Raw genomic sequence first — 22747 nt, 5'->3', positions numbered from 1 at the left:
CCTCTAAGATGCAGTCTCCAGTGCGCCCCCCAAAAATCAAAGCTACTTAAACTCAAGGCAAGGACCTGGGGAAGACCACCAGCCTACGTCGCCCCAGATCCCAACGTCAGACTCAATGGAATTGATATCACTCAAGTTGGCTCCCTCCACGCCCTTGGCCTCACAATACATAAAGACGGTTCTGGCACATCTACACTTCCAAAGCTTCAGAAGACCCTAACAGAAGTAACTCATCTCATTTAGCGTATAACCAACCAAAGAAGAGGACTTGAAGAGCAAGAAAACGTCCAATTAATCCAAGCACTCCTTATAAGCCAAATCACATATGGCACCCTGTATCTACTCCTCAAGAAGGCTAAATTTGAAAAACTCAACATTGTCATCAGAAAAGCAATTAAGAGTGCATTAGGACTTCCCAGTATGACCTCAACCACGACCCTCCTCAAGCTTGGCCTCCGTAACACCTGGGAAGAAATGAGTGAAGTGCACAGAGCCAGCCAGCTGGAATGCCTAAGGCTGACTCAAACAGGCAGAGCAGTACTTTGCGAACTCGCATACAGTGAAAACTTCATAGCAGACTATCAGAGCAGAAAGCTCTCGATACGAAGATAGATTAGATATGATACGATAGGAAGCAGATACGAAGCAGATACGATACGAGATACGATACGAAGCAGACTTAGATACAAAGATAGATGCCGCCACTTCTTCGTGCCTCTACCTCAGTCGCTCCAATACCTCGCAACATGTATGCAACACACCACAAAGACAGAAGACAAGCAAGAGTTTGAGCGCTCAGCAAGAAATACTCGAAGAACCCCAACACGAGGTATACAGATGCAGCAAAATACCCAGCTAGAAGAGCATACGCAATTACCGTGACGAATAACCAAGGGAATGAGCTAGTCGCTGCCGCCATACCGGCCAGAAATCCAGAAACGATGGAGGAAGTGGCTATCGTCCTTGGCATCACCACATGCAAAGACACAGCAATCATCTTGAGCAACTCGCAAACGGCATGTAGAAACCTACAAAAAGGGTGAATTTCTGCCACAGCAGTGAAGGTTCTAAAAGAGATAGCAAGATGCCAAGAACTACCTGAAACCTACATTGCATGGACCCCAGGCTACGAACACCTGGCAGGAAACAAAGGAGCACATGCTATCGCCTGAGAGCATACCAGCCGGAATTTCCTGCTGCACGGTCTCTGGCAAGCGACGAGGGTGGAGGACATTCCTATCAACTATGTTGTAATATTGCAACATTACCGACTGGAAAGAAGACAATATCCTCTACCACATCCAAAATTAAGCAAGGAAGAAGCCACCACCCTCTGCAGACTACAAACAAATACTTATGTCCATGGAATTATCATGCACCAGATGCACCCCACCAAATTCTCATAGCTATGCCGATATTGTGATGTACCAGACACACTCCAATACATGGTGTTGGTGTGCCCACACCGTGAGAAAAACAGTCAAGATGATGCCTCAGAACTGCTACAAGCCATCAAAGAAATGTGGGAGGCAATGTTAAAGGCACAGAGCCTGGAAGATCAGCGAGGTCTGGTGGACCGGGCTCGGGCTGCGGCATCAGCCAACGGCTTTCTGGCCTAAGAAAGCCGCCCACCTAGGGCGAAGAAAGTACACTTTCTCGTTGTTTCTCACAATAAACGTTAATTCCTCCTCCTCTTCTTCCTATTCTTGTAAACCTCCATGGTCTTTTTTGTTTCCATTCTTTGCATCCAATTCACTGTCTCTGTTTCTCTGACTTCCCTTTGGTATTCCTGGTTGTCTATTTATTTATTCTGGGGGCACGACACCGTTTTGGACATGGAGTGCTCATCCGTGCTCACATTTGTGGTGTCCCTTCTTCTGGTGTTGCTTGCTGCCCTGTATACAACTGACCCATTTATCTGGAAGCAACCACCAGACTACTTCACGAATTGGACGCAACTGCCAGCATGGATGACACTCACTTCATCTAGTGGCAACTGGGATCCTCAAAGCCAACTGCTCCGAATGACAACACTGGCTTCACCACATTTAAGTGACCATCCTCTCAAGTTCAAGAAGAGCTCAAGAAGCTATGCTCAAGAGCTATGCAAGAAGAGCTCAAGCTCTTCTTGCATAGCTCACCCGTGAAGTGCTCACCCGTGAAGTGCTCACACATGCTCACGTTTCAGGTTGGTTACTTGAACTGCTGTTCTTATCTGAAAAGTAGCAACCGCTGTTTTTTTGCATTGTCGTGCCCCAGTGAGCTACTGTCATTACTGAAGCGTGGCAAAAACTTGTTTTCTTTATGCATGTGTTGGCTGTGCCTACTCCTATCCGGTGATATCAAATCAAACCCCGGGCCGGATGTGCTGGATAATGTTCTCACAACTTTGCAACGTATTGAATCCGGCCAGGATGAGATTCGTAATGACCTCCGAGCACTAAAGAATTGGTAGGCATCAGTTGACGTCGAGCTAAAGCAAATGTCGACTAGGCTCTGGGCTGTAGAAGTCGTTACTGTTTCAATGAAAAGTGTCATCAACAATACATCGCCCGAATCACTGAACATAGCTAAAGGCATTACCACACAGCTAAAAGCAATACAACTGCGCTGTGAAGACACAGAAAATAGACTTTGCCGCTGCAACCTGCTATTCTTTGGAATCACAGCTGACAAAAGCGAATCATCATCAGAATCAAAAGTCATTGACATATGTAACCAACACCTTGGTATCACTATCGATCTAGCTCAAACAGCCCGCGCGCATCGCCTCAGCCAATACAATGGTGAGAAGAATAGATCGGTCATTGTCAAGTTCACATTTTTAAAGAATAAGCAGCATGTAACAGAAAAAGGCTACAAGTTCAAGAACACTAATTTTGCTGTTCGTGAGGATTTTTCGATGCAAACCTGTATTGCACGGCGCAAACTGATTGACTTCGCAAAAACCAAAAACGCGCAATTTAAGCTAACCCTCGATAAATTAAGAATCGATAACAATGTGTACACATATGATGCAGCGTCTGTCGCTGTAGTTCCCCTACCCCGATAGCAAAGACCTACACTGGGAACACGTGCATTTAAGAAAAAACCCAATTCACCACATGAGTCTATCGTGCCCATGCACCTATCCATACTCTTAACTAACATTCGCAGCATTCTTCTTAAACGCAATGAAATTTCGTCACACTTAGATGACTGCGAATGCAACATATTGGCACGTACGGAAATTTGGCTCAGCTCTGAAATTACGGATGGCAAAGTCCTACCCGATTCTAATGTTTACATTATCTATTGCAGAGACAGGGACGGCAGAAGAGGTGGTGGGGTATTGCTTATGATAAAAGAACATATCACGTCATTTCTTGTGCCGATGCCTTTGAGTCTCGAAATTTTGTGGGTCTGCGCATCATTTCCTCAATCAAATACAAATTATGGTGTATGCTTCAGACCACCCTATAGCTCCTACAATTTCACTTCCAGATTACACAATAACATTACAGTCGAACCCGGCTATATTGTACTCACAAGAAAACACCTATCAGTTCGATATAAGCCTGCTAAATAATTGGATGTCATAAAAGCACATGCCATTTATAAAATCACTTTATTGATGAAACTAGCTTAGTTTCACGTGAAAAACTGTCCTGCATTTTCTTCTGCTTGGCAATTTTGCTGCCCGCAACGCACGCACTTCTCCGCATTGTCTAAGGAGTCGGAGTAGCTGAAGCCGCAACATTCCGCATTCGCACAGAAGCACCAGAGTAGTGTGAGCGCACCAATCACTTCAGAGGATCTGGGCAAAGGAGTGTCGTTGCTTTCCTCATTGTGCCCACTTTCACTTCTGCTCGGTACGATGTCAGCAATGTAGTCTTTGTTTTCGGGCTCTCTCGTGGTCGCGACACCATCATTTACACTCACAAGCTCGTCCACCGTTGATTTGTCAACAGCTTCCGGAAATTCTGGCAGCTCGCTCCAAACTTCATCAACACTAGCAACGGCTTCGTTGCATTCATCAGAATTTACAGTCATCACCGAGCATGCGGAAGCCAGCATGGCTGAAGCAATTTCTGATGAACCACTCGTGCACGGCCGTGCATACGCGTCAGGCTCCACAAGCACCGGGTCGCGAGTCTGGCTGCTTGAGCCCTAATCTCCTCCTTATTCTTCAAGATCATGCTGAGAGGGCTCCTCGGAATGTTGCACATCCGACTTCTAACCGCATTCGACCCAATTTATGATTTCGAGCTTCACGACAAAAGGCAAATCCTGCTGCTTCATCACGGCAACACTGCCGGACAAGGCCCACAAGGCCCACACACAATGAACCAGAAAAACAGTGAGACAACTCGCACTTTCAACATCTTGCACGACGAGGGCACAAGAGCCTTTGATTGGCTGTCTGAGCAAGCGCTGAGATCAGGCCAGGATAATCTTTTTGCAGGGGGGTGTCGACGGCTCGTCCAAGGCAGCGAGGTCACAGTATAGAGAATGGTTGGATGGAGCCGTGCCGCAGGGTTTCACTGCCCCCACGAGGGAAAGCCAACTTCTGGGGCCACTTTCCCGCCGCTTGACGTTCGATATATTGGGAGTTGCTGCTATTTTAGTTTGGTGTAAGCGTAATTTTTGCCATATATACTCATTGTACCTATACCGTGTCCAGAAATTGTTCAATATATAGAATAATTTGATGTAAACGGGTTCGATATAGTCGGGTTCAACTGTACCTCTATTTGATCCAAATATAACAAAGCTGACATTTTTCTTCTTGGTGACTTACTTTCCAGACATTGACTGGCAAAACTTGCGAGGCCAATCACGTGCATCTTGTGAGTTCATTCAACTAACACTTGATTTTTCACTTGTGCAATTAACAGCCCAACCAATTGCTCATATCAATAACATTGTGGATCTTGTTCTACTGCCTGAGCCCAAGAAGGTCAACACTATCACTTTTGCGGATGGGTTCAGTGACCACCAGTTATTACAATTCACAGTTCACACACCTTCATGCTCACGTCACCTGAAAACTAAACAAATATTTGATTACAAAAGAGCAAACGTCAGCATTATTCACAATGGCTTGGAAGGCTTCACGTCGTCATTCTTGGCAACTTTTTCTGAGCGGACAGTGAATGAGAATTGGTGACTGTACAAAGAAAAGGTAATGGAACTAGCGCATGCGCATATACCAAAGGTATCATTTTGTGATAACTCATCGAAACTATGGTTCAGTAAAGCTCTTTGTACTCTAAAAAATAACAAGCGTCTTTACAGGACTACCAAACATGTGGACACACCTGTATCTTGGAGCAAACATAAGTCTCGTGATGTAGCCTACTGCAATGCCCTGCATCAAGCCAAGCAAAAGCATTTCTCTTTCGATCTGCAATCACTGCTTCAAAACAACCCAAAAAATTTTTGGGAAATGATCTCTCCCGTTAAAGATTCCGACATTTCACAAATACTTGATAATTCTGGCTTGCCGATTGCACAAGAGCTTTAAGCATCTATCTTTAACAATTACTTCACGGCCATATTTACAAAGGAAGACCACTCGAAGATAGCAACACCCATAGAACTCAATTATCCATACATGGCCCCCATCAATATAATAACCACTGGTGTTGCTGAGCTGATCAACAACTTCAAGATGTCAACTTCTTCTGGCATGGACGGTATAAAACAAAAAATCTTAACATATACAGTAGAACCCTCAAGCACAGTCCTTTCTTGCTTGTTTCAACAGTCCCTCTCAACAGGGGAAGTTCCGTATGACTGGAAGGTCGGTAAAGTTATACCTTTTTTCAGTGTGGCGATAAAGGCGCTGTTAACAGTTACTGCCCAATATCACTAACAGGCATTCCCGGTAAGTTACTAGAACACAATCTTTTCAAATGTAGCAAATCACTTGGAAACTAACAAGTTCTTCTTTAAACATCAGCGTGGTTTTAGAAAAGGACTATCTTGTGAAACGCAACTATTCGAATTGACTACGAATATTTTCTTAAACATGAATACGGGCCCACAGACAGATTCCATTTTCATAGACTTTGCTAAGGCTTTCGATCGCGTTGCTCACTGCCGTCTCATAGCTGAACTTTCATAAATAAATTAAATTATGGGGTTTTACGTGCCAAAACCACTTTCTGATTATGAGGCCCGCTGTAGTGAAGGACTACGGAAATTTCGACCACCTGGAATTCTTTAACGTGCACCTAAATCTAAGTACACAGGTGTTTTTGCATTTCGCCCCCATCGAAATGCGGCCGCCGTGGCCGGGATTCGATCCCCGAAATAACCACTCAGCGGTCTAACACTATAACCACTGAGCAACCACGGCGGGTAGCTGAACTTTCATGCTTAAACATCGATTCCCTAACAGTATCTTGGATAAGAAATTTCTTGTCATTCCGTAAGCAATTCATCATCGTTGATAACGTTATTTCCAGTATCAGCGATGTAACATCTGGTGTACCACAAGGAAGCGTACTCAGACCATTACTTTTTCTGATCTATATTAATGACCTGCCATCTGAAATAACGTCACCCATTCGCTTGTTCGCAGATGATTGTGGGATCTATCATCAAATCTGCTCACCTTCCAATCACGTCGCTCTCCAATGAGATCTTGACTGTATTACTAACTGGTGCTCTTCTTGGCAAATGAACCTAAACACTGATAAATGAAAACTAATAACATTCACCTGCAAAAAGACGTTTTCAGCTTTCGATTACTCAGTCGATAAGAAACCCGTGACACGCACCAACGCATACAAGTACCTCGGCATTCTCCTTACGCCTAACCTGTCCTGGTCTATGCACATTGAAAAGATAACTGCTAAAGCCTCACCTGCGTGATGCTCCTGCCCTCACCAGACAAATTGTCTATCAGACATTCGTAAGGCCACAACTAGAATTCGCAGCCCTTATCTGGTCACCTCATCAAGCTTACCTAATCGCGACTATCAAGTCAGTCCAAAACCGTGCCGCCCGCTTCATTGTCAGTGATTCTCACCGTGACTCTAGCGTGACTAGCATTGTCATCTTTATCCCTCTCATCTTTTGAATCACGAAGAACCATAGCATTGCTTTGTCTATTTCACAAAATAGTCCATAGCACACGCCCGTCCACCCTGCCGCCCACTCGTCCATCTCGTACATCTCGGCGTCTGCATGATCATCACAGTTTCCAGCGTATGTCTGGCCAAACGAATGCTTTCAATTCTTCTGCGTTACTACGCGCCATTCAGCATTGAAATAACCTACCAAACGACAAAGTTGACATTCTTGACCCCGTATCCTTCAAAGCATGCTTATGCATGTTATTTACATAATTCATCACAACTAAACCATACTGCGCACCTAAGTAAATACATTAAACGAAATTGTAAAGCTTTTTTTTGTTTGTTTTGTTTGAATGTTTGTTTTGTATTGCGTCAACATGGTTAGAGACTTGTTCTTTTATTTTCACTAGCTACCATTTGTATAATTCCCTGGTACTTCTTCTTTTGCTACTTCACACAGTCGTTTTGTTTAATTTATCGCGTTACTTATATTGTTAGATATTTGTTCGTTCATGTTTACTTGCTAACAATGTATAATTTCTTTGTACTCCTTTCTTTTTGCTAATTCCCTGTATTCTCCCCACACGCAATACTCCTTTGGGAGCCTGTGAGGTAATGGATGGATGGATGGATGGATACAACTTTCTTGTACCTTCGGCAAGGTTTAATGCGACCCGAGCTCAGGTTTCCCACGGGGAAATGTCAAGGCCCTGCCTCAACGCCGCCTCACGGGCTTGCTGGACTGCCCACGTCTGGATTCCGAGGTCTGAGCTGCGCAGAGCGGCGGCCCACCTCGACGACAGGGTCTCCGGAGCAACTGCCATTCTTCCTATAACTACACTGCACTCCCACAGCATGTGTTTCAGTGTTGGTGGTCCTTCCTGGCACAATTTGCACTAGTCATCCTGATGCTTTTCTGGGAAGATACGTTTCAGACGGAGGATTGGAGAACGTGTTCATCCGGAGTTTCTCCAGGCAAAGGCCTGCCTCCTGTTCAACTTGGGACTCAGCGGTGGGTATATCCTTCTGGCGTCTAGATATGCACTGGTTATGTCGTTGTATCTGCTGAGCCTGTCCCGTTCTGTGCAAGGAGTGTTCGTTATCGTGCAAGAAACGTTGCCCTGTTCGGCGTGGCGGGTCATGTCACGCGCCGTCCGATGCGCAGTCTCGTTCAGGTTCGTGAGTGCATCGCCTTCCGTGGTGACGTGCACGGGGAACAATATGATCCTCGAGCCTGCGGTTTTGAATCTGGCCGCTTTGGCCAGAATGGACAGGGCTTCCCTGGAAATTTTACTTTTGGCATAATTCTTTACTACCGTTTGTGAGTCGCTTAATACGACTTCGCATTCCATTTCTGTGAGGGCCAGCACGATCACTACTTCGTCCGCTATTTCCGAGTGTATACACTGCATGTGGTTCTGATTTTGGAGTTTGTATCTATGACTACGGCAGTGTATTTTTGGCCGGTTGGATATTCGGCTGCGTCGACAAAGCACGCGTTTCTCTCCCTGCCGAATGAACGGAGCAGAGCCTCGGCTCTTGCCTTTCTTCTACCTCGATTGCAATCGGGGTGCACGTTTCTTGGGATGTTTGCCACCGTAATGGCGGCTCTGATTTTGTTGGGGATTTGCATTTTCTGGCCGTGCTGGTTGTGGTACATTATGCTGAGCGTGTTCATAATGCACCTTCCCGTTGTGGTGGTGGACTCGCGTTCGAGCTGCGAGATGCGTGGTGCTTCGGTTATTTCTTCCAGGGTGTTGTATATGCCCAGCTGAATCAGGAGCTCGGTGCTCGTCGATTCCGGGAGGCCCAGGGCTATCTTGTACATTTTCCTTATCATCGTGTTGATCTTGTTCTTTTCTGTGACGTACCAGTTGTGGTAGGTGGCTACGTAGGTGATGTGGCTGACAATGAAGGAGTGGATCAGTCGAATGACGTTTTCTTCCTTCATGCCGGTGTGTCTATCGGTTATTCTCTTTATGAGTCTCGTGGCGCTGGTGACTTTGTCTTCAATCTTCCTCATGGTTTCGCCGTTAGCTCCGTTGGCCTCAATGATCATTCTGAGGATTTTTACCTTGTTTACTTTGGGGATTGCGTTTCCATCTTGGGTGTACAGGCAAATTTCCTCCTACTGAATAAATAAATAAATAAATAAATATATTTATTTATTTATTTATTTATTTATCGTACCTTCAAGGCCTGAAGGCATTACAGAAGGGAGTGGAACGAAATATAGAGCATGTACAGATGACAGGCTATAATAATAAAAAAATTAAAAAATGCCGATTAACAAAAGTATTCTTCAATAGTAGTTCTAAAAGTAGATGTATCGGTTATGTTAACAATTAAGGCCAGCAGATGATTCCATTGATTGGTAGTTTTAGGAACAAATGAATAAAAATATACGTTTATGTGACAATGTGGAATGCTCAATTTATGGTGATGGCCAGTAAGAGATGCAGCTTCAGAGAAAAGTTCAATTTTTAATTCCGAATTGTAGTAATAAATTTTGTGCAACAGTGATAAGCATGCTAACTTCCTATGGGATGAGAGGAGAGGGAGGTTTAAAGTAGCCTTCATAGATGTTATGCTTGATGTCTGAGAATAGTTAGTAAAAATGAAACGTGCGCTACGATTTCCACTTTCAATTAACCTGTACATTGTTGCCAAATTTCTTTACCTCTTCCTCCATTCCGTGCCCACGTTTTTCACGTACAGATGCTTGTGCACTGTAGCTGCCTATTTATTTTTATCCATGTTACCAAGTCTTTCTTCAAAACTAATATTGTTCTGTGCTTTTCTGACTTCAAAAGAGTCCCAACCCATGTCACCCTGCACTGCCTCATTTGTAGTTTTACCGTGCTCTCCCAAAGCCAACCGGCCTACCAATCATTGGTTAACTTCCAAACCTGACAAGATATATGATTTTAAGCATTGAATGGCATTTCCAAATGTTAGCGCTGGCACCATTACTTTTTTCCAGATTCCCCGCACCATCACATATTTATTCTGGCCCCAAAGTGCTATATGTGTCACTATTGCGACATTACACATTCCCTTTATTTTCAGATTATCTTGGTGGGTGCATGAGTAAGTCTTCCCTTTGTTTAGGTATATGCTGAGGTATTTATATTGCTTGACATGTTGAATTGACACCATTTATTTACTTGTCTCTTCATTAAAGATAATAATCCTGGATTTTTCTGTAGTAAAAACTTAAGGCCTAGATTTTTTGCTGCATTGCCAGACATATTCGCAACTCTCCGTAAACCTCTTGCATTGTCCATAGCAGCACTATACTGTCCGTGTCTCCTTTTCTAGCACAGCTGCACCCGTAAACAACTGTCAGCACAGCTGAGTGCATATGATGTGCACACACGTCTGCGTGTTTAGTAGAGGATATTGCGTAATCTCGAATTTTGGAGACACACTTAAGTGAGAGGCAGATGAAGCATTTGCTCCCCACAGCCAGCACTTTTTATGACAGCATTGTCCCACTGCGAACGACACTATCAGCCACGGAGGCAGAGTGAACGGAAGGCATGCGTGGCTTCGCTTCATACCATCGACGTGAATACATTGTCAACACAACATGAAACTGTATCTTTTGCTGGCAACTCTAAAATTCAACTGAATCATTCTTTTTTTTCCATTCAAATATACCGTATTTACTCGACTCTAATGCACACTTTTTTTCCAATAAAATGGGTCCAAAAATTGCATGCTTGTTAGAATCGAGTATGACCCTAAATATGCGTTACGAGAATATAGCTAGCCTTCCTCACATGCTCTGGGGTTGCCCCCTGGTGCCGGGGGCCAGGACCACCAAGGAAGAGTGGGACCGAGCTCTACGCAGCTCGGACTGTGAAGCACAGCTCTGGGCTGTCCATTGTGCCCACGATGCAGCGGAGAGGCATGGCCTCTCTGTCCTGATGTGGGAGTGGCTCGCTGCGCACTAATTGCGCGCACCGACGGACCTCAAGACAGTTATTCATCTATCCATCCATATCGCCATCGGCATTCGAAAAATGGCCGCCTCGTACGTGCTTCTAGCCTAGCTGCCATAGCGTCCTCCAAGTGCATATCTCCATGTTGTACATGTAACCAGGCGCTGGTATAACCTAGTCCACCACCTGTCTTCCCGTTTTCTGCATTTATTCAATCAGTATGGAAGCGGCAACTGTGAAGACACGCCGAGTTCACCATGATGCCACACTTAAAAGGAAAGTTACCATGTGCGCGGAGACAGAAGGAAGTTCCCGCACGCAAGTTCCGGAAACTTGTGTGCGGGACTGGCACAAAATGAAGGAGAATATTTTTGCCAGCAAAGCAACAAGGAAGGGTTTCAGTGGACTGAAGCAGGGCCACTTTGCCGAAATAAAAGAGCTGCTCGCGGAATACGACCAAGAGCGGCACAGCGGCCTGTGACCACTGATCTGCTCAAAGTATGGGCAATGCAGTTAGCCCTACAGAAAGGGCCAAGGCAGAGTGACTTGAAAGTGATCAGGTGCTGGCTATCAAATTGAGGGCACAATCGTGTCCCTCAATGGCCACTACACATGGTAGCCTCCACTTCACTGCCCAGATATTGTGGAACAGAGTGAAGGGAGCATATACAATAGCTCTGCCCTGTATCTGCATCACATGCCCTCTGGTGGCACTGTTTGCTAAAGTACAGGTATTCTCATATAATATTCACACAATGGCTTTAGGCATAGTGACACTAGCTGAATGCCAAAATACTCTGTCTGTCCAATATGTTTTCCAGGGCCATTTAAATGTGTGAAGTCAAAAGCAGCTATGAGAAATCGGAAAGCCCAGATTTACTAGTATATAATAGATACCAAAATGACATCCACTTGCCTTAGCTGGAGCAAACAAGTCCACATCCAGGTTGTCCTCAGAGGATTTGAAGATCTCGTCCTCTTGGTCAAAGACAAAGCAACTGCCCGTGCGTGACTGTAGAAAAATACCAATGGTAACAACTGTACTTAGTTTTCAGTTTTAGGGCGCAGTTAAAGGAGCATGGTTTTGAGCCATTTTCTTTGTAGTAATAAAGCAACAATGTGCAGTTAAAGGAACATGGTTTTCAGCCATTTCCTGTGTAGTAATAAAGCAACAATGCATGTAGGATGCATGCATTCATATACAGAAGGAAATGTTCCTTGCTCAACAAAGTCTGAACACATTAATTTTTTTTTTACGCAGGCAGGTATGATAGATCTGCTGAACGGTTCCCCATTTCTTAATTAACAGTGCAATAAACAACCCGAAAAACGCAGCAACTTTTCGGTATGTTCTCTCAATGGGCTAGACCACTGACTTTTCAAATATACAGTGCAAGCTTTCTTTAAATTTCTGAAGCAAATGCCTGGCAAGCTGACCTCACAGTTTTCCTCGCGAAGCACCTCTCTCGTGTTCAGGTCTGCAACCCTTTCAAGGTTAAATATCATCATCAGCAGCAGCGGCAGCAGCAGCGTAAAATTATCTTATGTCCAATGCAAGGATGAAGGCCTCTCCCTGCGATCTCCAATTACCCCTTTCCTGCACCAACCGATTCCAACTAGCATCAGCGAATTTCCTAATTTCATCACCCCACCTAGTCTTCTGCCGTCCTTGACTGCACTTCCCTTCTCTTGGCACCCATTCTGTAACCCTAATCGTCCACCGGTTATCTAACCTGCACTTTACATGACCTGCCCAGCTCCATTTTTTTATTGCAATGTCAATTAGAATATTGGTTATACCTGTCTGTTCTCTGATCCAAACCACTCTCTTTCTGTCGCTTAACATTATGCTTAGCATTCTTCGTTCCATTGCTCTTTGTGAGGTCCTTAACTTGTTCTCAAGCTTCTTTGTCAGTCTCCAAGTTTTTACCCCATATGTCAGCACTGGTAAAATGCACTGATTGTACACCTTCCTTTTCAATGATAATGGTAAGTTTCCAGTCAGGAGCTGACAATGTCTGCTGTATGCGCTCTAACCCATTTTTATCCTTCTGTGAATTTCCTTCTCACATTCAGGGTTCTCCGTGATTAATTGACCTGGGTAAACCTACTCCTTCAGATACTCTACAGGCTGGCTGGCGATCCTGAGCTCTTGTTCCTTTACCCAGATATTCATGATTATCTTTGTCTTCTGCATATTAATCTTCAACCCCACTCTTACAATCTCTCTGTTAGGGCCCTCAATCACTTGTTGTAACTCGTCTGCAGTGTTGCTGAATAGAACAATGTCATCTGCAAACCGAAGGTTGCCTAGATATTCGCCATCGATCCTTACTCCTAAGCCTTTCCAGTTGACTAGCTTCAATACTTCTTCCAAGCACACAGTGAATAACATTGGAGAGATTGTGTCTCCTTGTCTGACCCCTTTCTTTATAGGTATCTTCCTACTTTTCTTGTGTAAAATTAAGGTGGCTGTGGAATCTCTGTAGATATTGCTATGGAACAGTATTTGAGATCACGAAGAGGCGAGCAGTGTGAAGACGACGACGACGATTAGAGGCTAGCGTGGGCTGTTGCCTCTTGGCCAAGCACGGCGTATTTGCTTGTAAATATACTTGTATATAGCTTTTCATCTGCGTCTTCCTACGCAACAATATTTTCCAGGGTATTTACGTAAGCGGTCTGTACTTCTTGATTACGCAATGCCTTTACGATTGCTGGTATCTCTACTGAATTAAATGCTTTTTTATAATCTATGAAAGCCATCTAAAGAGGCTTATTGTACTCTGTGGATTTCTCAACCTTATTAACCCTTTCGCTGTCACGGACGTACCGGTACATCTTCGCGCTTCCCCCCCACAGTGTCACTGGTACGTTCTCTATCGTGCGTTCAAAATTTCGCGCCTCAGCGCAAAGCTGGCATTCCTGGACTGGCCACGCCGTCTGTTGACTCTTTCTACAAGGTCGTATTTTCGCCTTGACCTGTGTAATACATGTATTGAAGAGTACGGTGCGACTGCCACTCGCCCCTCTCTCTTTGCTGAGTGGCACGGTGGCTCCGCGTTCGCTGTATCATGCGTCGCGCGCGTGTGGTTATGGGTTCAAGGGTTGTTCTGCCATCTCCGCTGGTTTGAAGGTTTTTATTTTTCTTCTGTTGGTGTGTCTGCTACAGTGCGTCAAGTTCAGAGGCACGCGCCGCGCTGTTGGCTCTCCTAAAAAAGTGACTCGATTGCTACTTTCGCTCTCTCGCCGCACCCTGGCTTGCGACTTGCAGCAGTAAACGTAAAGCCCTTCGAACTTTGTTTTAGCCTTTTTCCATCTCCCTCTGTCTTCTTGATCACGCAACGTCCCATTTCTCTCCGTTGTGTGGGCGACTGAAAGCGCATCCTCCCTGTGCGCGGTTACTTTCGTATGGCTGAGCGCGCGGACCTTCGTCTGCTCATTGAAGCGGTGGCTCAATTCTGGTTCAGAATACGAGCCGAGCTCGGATTCAGACTCGGACAGTCTCATGCGAGGAAGAGGTGAGTTCCGCATCGTCAGATTCGGATGTTGAACGGATGTTATAGTCAAGCTGCTGATGATGATGATGTTTGCTAACAACAGCTGCAGAACACTGAAATGTGCATATTGCATTGACTATGTTGTTTGTATGCCAATCATGATCAAAAATAAATTGCTATGTTCATTCCCTGTTATGCTCGTTACATGAAACCAAGCCGACACTGGGGGGGCGTCACGGCCAGAAAGGTCCGACAGCGAAAGGGTTAATGACATGGATGTGATCCATTGTAGAGTATCCCTTCCTGAAGCCAGCCTGTTCCCTTGGTTGACTAAAGTCCAGTGTTGCCCTTATTCTATTGGAGATCATTTTGATGAATATTTTATATAATGCTAGGGCTAACGGGCCTATAATTTTCCAATTCTTTAACGTCTCCCTTTTTGTGGATTAGTATAATATTTGCATTCTTCCAGTTTTCTGGGGCCCTTGAAGTCGATAGACACTTTATATAGAGAGTTGCCAGTTTTTCAAACATTACATCTCCTCCATCTTTGATTAAATCGACTGTTATTCCATCTTCTCCTGCTGCTTTTCCCCGTTTCATGTCTTGCAAGGCCCTTCTAACTTCATTGCTAGTTATAGAAGGAGCCTCTCTAACCTGTCCATTACTACTTTAAATGGAGGTATCGTGGCTGCTTTGGGTACTGTACAGGTCAGTATAGAATTCTTTCACTGCTTTTACTATATCTTCGAGATTACTGATGATATTACCATGTCTATCTTTCAGTGTGTACATCTTAATTTGTCCGATGCCCAGTTTCCTTCTCACTGTTCTTAGGCTGCGTCCATTTTTTACGGCTTCCTCAGTCTATCTCGCATCATAATTTTGAATATCCCTTATTTTTTCCTTGTTGATTAGTTTTGATAATTCCGCGAATTCTGTCTGATCTCTTGAGTTGGACACTTTCATACTTTGTCGTTTCTTTATTGGGTCCTTTGTTACTTGGGAGAGCTTATCTACTGGTCGCCTTGGGGCCTTGCCTCCCACTTCAACTGCTGCTTCTGAAGCGAGCCTAGTTATGGTTTGATTCGTCGCCTTTATGTCATCTTCATCTCTCTGTTCTAAGGCTGCAAATTTGTTTGAAAGTGCAAACCTGAGTTGGTCTGCTTTCACCCTTACTGCGTCTAGGTTGGCCTGTTTCTTCTTGACCAATTTTACCCTTTCTCTCTTCAAATATAGGTGAATCCTAGCCCTCAATAACCTATGTCCCTGCACTTTACCCTACCTAACACTTCTACATCCTGCACTATGCTGGGATGGGCACAAAGTATGAAATCAATTTAATTTCTTGTTTCCCCATTAGGGCTTTTCTAGGTCCACTTTTTGTTCCAACACTTTGCCCTAGCCATATACAGCTTCAGTGTAAAAGAAATTCATCAACAGCACACTTTTTAGAATGTTCACCTGAGTAGGCTAATAAAGGAATCAGCTGCAGAGTTTAGGCGATTAATATCGCCAAAAATGTGTAATGCTGGTACCTTTGTGATAAACAATCTCTTAACATCTGACGAAACAGAAATCTCAGATGCATTCAACGAACATTTAAAACTGGTCATTGTGGTATAATGTCTCCCCCTGCCAGATCTCCGTGTTATCATACATTTATGTTTCGTAGTAGTCTAGCTAGATGGCGCACCCCCCTTCTGTCATGTGACGAGCTTGGACCAATCAGGAGGTGTCATCTGGCGTGTGAAGTCCTTTTTGGTAATAAACGGCCGCGAGCCGGCCGAGTCCTTTGTCCGGTTTTCATCAGGAGCAGTTGGCTCCGCGTCTCCCTCTCTGCGTCGGGCGCTCGCCGCGCGTTCGCTGGGCGCGGGCCCCCGCTTGCCTGCCGCTGCCGACACATCTTATGGCGACGAAGATGGGATTCCCGCTGCGGTTCCGACCAAAGCCTCGGGAAACCAACGAGCTTCGTAAGTGAAGCATCCCTTCCTGTGTCTGCATGGCACGCAAACGCCGCCGACGCACTTGGCGTCGCGAGGCTTCCGAGCCTAGGCCTTCTCGACCCCTTTGTTTTTCCTTGCCCCATTCCTGCTGCGAGCTCCGGCTTGTCTCCTGCACTGTCTTCTGCATGCTACCCGGCATGACTTCTTTTACGGCGAACCTTCCCGTTTTTCTTGAATTGCCCGGGTCACCGTTAATTCCATGGTATCGATGGAAAAAAATTTTTCAGGCACACCTTGAAGCGGCCGGCGGTGGCGACTAAACGGACGCGCGACGAGCATCCGCGCTCGTCAGCGCTCTCGGCGTGAGGGACAATGAAAGTACTTTGCAGACGAGGAGCAGGAAGCAGCAAGGCCGTTAACCGGCGCAGCGTCAAGCGAAGCAGCAAGGCAGTCGACCGGCGCAGAGTCAACGTCAAGTGATGCGGTCCCGCCAGCGTTAGAGTTACAGAAACTCTTGCAGCGGCTTGACCGGCTGTTCGCCGAGTCAACAGATGTTCTGGCGGAGAGGCACGAATTCACCAGTCGAAGGCAGTTCGAGGGAGAAGGATTCCTGGAATTCGTGACCGCACTGAAGGAGAAGGTGGTACAGTGCAACTTCGACACAACCTACAATGAACGCGTCCGAGACCAAATAATACATGGGGTAGCGAACGTCAGCGTTCGCGAAAAGTTATTAGCTCATGGCGAAACCCTGTCCCTGGACAAGGCAGAAGAAATTGGACGCTCTTTAGAAGCCCTGCATCGAGCGAACCGCGAGTTCGACTCCGAAAAAATACAAAGAATCGAGGCAGCTCAACTTGGCGCTCCGTCGACAAGCCAAGATGGCCGACTTCTTCCGGGGAGCCGCCAAGATGACCGATGTAGTCCGGGAGGCCATGAAGATGGCCGACTTCTTCCGGGGAGCCGCCAAGATGGCCGACGTCTTCCGGGAGGCCGCCCAGATGAGCGACATTTTCCGCGAGGCTCCTCCGGGACCCGCAATGAAGCACAGGATGCGAAGAAAGACCCTAATTTCAACCGTAGTTCATGCGATCGGTGTGGCAGCACGAAACATATTGCAACGTACAGGAATTGTCCAGCAAGAAACCGGCGGTGCAACGCCTGCCACACGTTGGGCCATTTTGCATCAGTATGCCCAAAAACTCGTACTGTTCAGCACGTCTCTTCCGCAGAGACGCTGTCTTCGTCAACTTCCGCAGGACAGCCGTCCGCGTCTGTCTTGACGGTGAGCACTTTGGAAACTAAAAAGGATTTAGAAGTCCCGGTCGTAGTTAACGGCGTCGCCATGCGGCTGCTCGTGGACACAGGAGCGTCTGTGTCATTCATGACGGCCGAAGATTTTAGAAAGCACTTTGGTCGACAGCACAGACTGTCAAAAACAGCAGTGGACTTGAGGAATTTCTCCAAGCAACGCATCGACATTCAAGGCCTTTTCCAAGCCACTGTCCAGTTTCTTCAAAGGTCGTGCTCAGTCACGTTCCACGTAACGTCTACAGGAACATCACTGTTGGGTCTTGACGCCATCCAGCGCTTGGGGATACAAATCGACTGTACGTCGCTGACATGCTGCCTGGCTTCGCTTCCTCCAGTACAGAGCCCCACAGGTGTGCCTCCGGGTTTGGATCACCTCTTCAGTGATGAGTTGGGTCTCGTCAACAACTTAGTGCACCGAATTCATCGGCAGCAAGATGCGAAACCAGTATCTTCAAAGTTGCGCCGACTACCCCTGGCTCTCCGTGACCAGGTCACAAATGAATTGCGACGTCTCGAGGACTGCGACGTCATCGAGCGCGTCGAGGCTTCTGAGTGGGTGTCTCCACTCGTGGTGGTGCGCAAGAAGGATGGAACCATGCGGCTCTGTGTAGATCTACGGGAACAGGACAGTCTTGTGCCTCAAGTTCAAGAAAGGGTCTTGCAGAAACAGTGGCAGACTAAACAGTACGTAGACAAACGTAGAGGTGCTCAGGCAACTCGTGTCAAGGTGGAAGACACCGTCAGAATTAGATTTAACAGGAAAGGATTTTTTAAGTACAGTAAACCTCGTACAGTTAAGGCCCAGATAGGACCATCTACTTTTCTACTCAGTGATGGGAAGACGTGGCATGTGTCTAAGTTAACCCTAGTGATAAAGGATTCAGCAGATAGTACATTGCGTACAAGTGATAGAGACTTTTTGTACTCATATTCAAACTTGGATAGTCATTCCGATGACTCGTCTGTAGTGACATCATCTTCTCATAGTTATAAGCATCAGCTAAGTAGTTCGTCTGACTGTATCACTTCCGAGTCTACACAGTCAGCAGCCGTCTGATTCCGTGGGGGAATCTGTAGCCTCCCAGGACTTGTTGGGACGTCGAGAGGAGCTTCCTGGGCAATCCTCTCCAGCTTTGAGCGACAACCACATTCAATTTCCCAACCAGGGGGAGGGAAATAGTAGTGGGACGACTGGGTCTTCAAAGTCGACCAATACGCGTCGCAACCCCCAAAGTTCTTCTGAGGTACGCACACGTCCTCATCGTGACAGAAAACGGCCTCCGTGGCTCGATGATTATGTTTCTTCAATGTAGAGCGTATTGCAGTCTTTGAAATGCCACGGCTAGGGGCCTCGCTGTGACATTTAGGAGACAGTTCACATGTTTCGTTCACACAGGTATAAAATGTGTTTCTTGTTGCGGTGCAGCGAGTCTTGTGCCGTGTTCCTAGTCAGATTTTGTTATAAGTGACTGCCTGTGTTTTGGTGCCCCAAGTCTGGTGCGCGTGTGTGTGAACTTGGGCGGGGACGGACTGAATTTGTTGTGGACTTAAGTGCGTGCCTTGTGTGCGACTGGTGCGTGTGTGTGTGAACGTGGGGGGGAACGAACTGAGTTTGTCTTTGGACTTAAGTGCGCGTCTTGTGTGCACGTTTCACTTTATGCTTACTTTGTTTCCAGGGGGGGATGATGTGGTATAGTGTCTCCCCCTGCCAGATCTCTGTGTTATCATACATTTATGTTTCGTAGTAGTCTAGCTAGATGGCGCACCCCCCTTCTGTCATGTGACGAGCTTGGACCAATCGGGAGGTGTCATCTGGCGTGTGAAGTCCTTTTTGGTAATAAACGGCCGCGAGCCGGCCGAGTCCTTTGTCCGGTTTTCATCAGGAGCAGTTGGCTCCGCGTCTCCCTCTCTGCGTCGGGCGCTCGCCGCGCGTTCGCTGGGCGCGGGCCCCCGCTTGCCTGCCGCTGCCGACACAACAGTCATCAGATGGGATAACTCAGGCACACGTCCCTTTGCTGAATCTGAAAGCCTGCCTGCCACTGACGATTTGTAAATCACTGAACCAGGTGCGTTTACCCTTTTGTTACAGTTGCACATGAGAAAATTCCCTGGACAAGATGTAATACCTAATGCCTCTTTAACCCATTCGTGTCCACTATACAAGAATTAGTACACTTGGTTTTGCATCCCTATCCCTTGGACAGCTGAATAATTCCCTATGGCTATCTGTGGTATAGTAGCAAACTGGACTCAGTCTGGTTAACTTCCCTGCCTTTCCTTTTTCCCTTCTCTCTCTCTCTCTCCCTGTGGCTATCTCTGTTTCTTGTACATAGAGGGCGTGCGCACACACCTTAACACAGGCTAGCATCTACTGTTGAACCCTTTCATTACTGCGAGAAAATGGTCATTTTTTATAGGTCTCGTAAAGAAATTATTTACCACTACAAATAACATTCCAGGACACATTGCAGCATAGCATATTGTGTATAATGAAATGCTCTTTCCAGAAACCATAGGTCGAACTCACTCATGAAAAAGAAAATTAAATTATGGGGTTTTATGTGCTAAAACCACTTTCTGATTATGAGGCACGCCGTAGTGGAGGACTGCGGAAATTTCGACCATCTGGGGTTCTTGAACATGCACCTAAATCTAAGTACACAGGTGTTTTCGCATTTCGCCCTCATCGGAATGTGGCCGCCGTGGCCAGGATTCGATCCCGCAAACTCGTGCTCAGCAGCCCAACACCATAGCCACTGAGCAACCACGGTGGGTTCGAGCTCACTCATGAGTGCACTCACTGATGCTCACTCGCACTCATTTCAAACGCCTGAGTGTGAGTGCGAGTGAGTGCCAGTGAGTGTGAGCGGAGGTGAGTGTGAATGTGACTGAGTACTGTGAGTATGAGTGGAGGTGAGTGTGAACGTGACTTAGTACTGTGAGTGCGAGTAGAAGTGAGTGTGAACATGATGAGTGCTTGTGAGTGAGTGGAGGTGAGTGGGAATCGGCCCGACTTATACACTACTGCTTAGGAATATTCTTGGAGCCACAGAGCCCAGCGACCAAGCCGGCCGGTAGGATCCTTGAGTGAGGAAAGCCAGCAGAGCCCATGGTGGTCGGTGATTACAGAGAAGTGCGTGCCATACAAGTACGGGCGAAATTTGGAAACTGCCAAGACAAGAGCCAGGCATTCACAATCTGTAATCGAATAGGTGCGCTCCACTGCTGTGAGGAGGCAGCCAGTGTATGCGATAACACGATCTTGACCCTGTTGGCTCTGGGCTAAGACGACTCCGATACCATGACCACTGGCAGCGGTAAGGACATCTGTAGGAGAGGACGGGTCAAAGTGGGCCAGTATAGGTGGCGTGGTGAGAATGTTGGTGAGCTGGGCAAACGTGGCAGTTTGAGAGAGGCCCCACGTAAACGGCACGTCCTTCTTCAGAAGATCAGTAAGCGGTCGGGCAATCGCTGCGAAGTCTTTAACGAAGCGTCGGAAGTAGGAGCAGAATTCTACAAAACTTCGGACGTCTTTGATGGACTGAGGTACAGGAAAAGACGTGACAGCCCGAATTTTCTCTGGGTGTGGTTGAATACCGAGAGCGTCGACGAGGTAGCCTAGCACTGTAATCTGCCAACGACCGAAGTGACACTTCGAGGAATTTAGCTGGAGCCCAGCCTCGCGGAAGACTTGAAGAACGGCTGATAAGTGCTCAATGTGTGTCTCAAATGTAGGTGAAAATACGAGAAAGTCATCTAGATAGCAGAGGCATGTTGACCATTTGAACCCTTGAAGCAAAGAGTCCATCTTACATTTAAACATTGCTGGGGTGTTACAGGGACTGAATGGCACAACTTTGAATTGATATAGACCATCAGCAGTGACGAACATCGTCTTCTCTAGGTCCTTTTCATCCGTAGAAATCTGCCAATAACGAGACCGCAGGTCTATTAATGAGAAGTAGTTGGCACCGTGGAGAAAATCGAGGGCGTCGTCAATGCGAGGTAAGGGATAGACGTCTTTCTTGGTAATGCCATTTAGATGACGATAATCTGCGCTGAAATGCCATGTGCCATCTTTCTTTTTAACAAGCACCACGGGCGGCACCCAAGGGCTGGACGAAGGTCCAACAATACCTTTGGCAAGCATTTTGTTCACTTCATCTTGAATAACCTTACGTTCTGAAGCAGAAACTCGACATGGCCGGCGATGAATAGGATTGGCATCTCCAGTATTTATGTTATGCTTAACAATTGAAGTCTGGCCTAATTGGCAGTTGTTGAGGTCGAAGATGTCGTAGTAAGAAACCAAAAGGCGACAGAGAGCTGCTGCTTGCTCAGGCAATAGGTCTGCAACAATCACGGGACGAAATGTTGCATCAGGGCAAATAGCATCCTGTGGACATGGTGAAGAATCTGAGCAGACACCTACTGAAAACGTCGTGACATGGTCATCTTCTATAGCATGCAGCGCTGCAACCGATATGCCTTGGGGTAGAACTCCCTTTGTCAGGCCAAAATTGACGACGGGGAGGCATGTCCAGTTATTCGCGACGGTGACGACGGATTGGGGCACAGTGATATTGCACATCAAAAGGACATTAGGAACAGGTGTGGCAATGTAATCACCACCTGGCACAGGAAAAGATGATAGTAAACCAACGAAAGTCAAGGGTTTAGGCAGCAGGCGGACGGAGGCAGTCGTACTAAAGTTGTTCGGCAGTTCGGCACAAATATGCGTGAGTAGGGGAAGTTCCAGGCAAATGGTACCGGCAGAACAGTCGATCAAAGCTGAATGCGCCATAAGGAAGTCGAGTCCGAGGATTAGGCCACGGGTACAATTGGTCAGCACTAAAAAGAACAGGAACATGGCGGTCAGTGATACTGATACGGGAAGTACATATTCCAGTGACGTCAACAGTACTGCCATCGGCCACGCGTACGGCTCGTGCTGTAGCAGGCGTGAGAACCTT

General features: G+C 46.4%; 1 protein-coding gene across 1 annotated transcript in view; it reads right to left on the bottom strand.

Moving 5' to 3' along the window:
* The window catches only part of LOC126517670 (uncharacterized), a 335110-nt gene that overhangs the window by 93296 nt on the left and 219067 nt on the right, over nt 1–22747 (bottom strand). The window contains exon 21 of the mRNA XM_055064291.2: nt 11931–12026. Coding sequence (XP_054920266.2) covers nt 11931–12026 — 96 coding nt within the window. The remainder of the gene's footprint in view (nt 1–11930; nt 12027–22747) is intronic.

The sequence above is a fragment of the Dermacentor andersoni genome, chromosome 11, assembly GCF_023375885.2.
Source record: "Dermacentor andersoni chromosome 11, qqDerAnde1_hic_scaffold, whole genome shotgun sequence".
Taxonomy (NCBI): domain Eukaryota; kingdom Metazoa; phylum Arthropoda; class Arachnida; order Ixodida; family Ixodidae; genus Dermacentor; species Dermacentor andersoni.
Note: the sequence above shows the minus strand (reverse complement) of the source record. Positions and strands in the feature narration are given on the sequence as shown.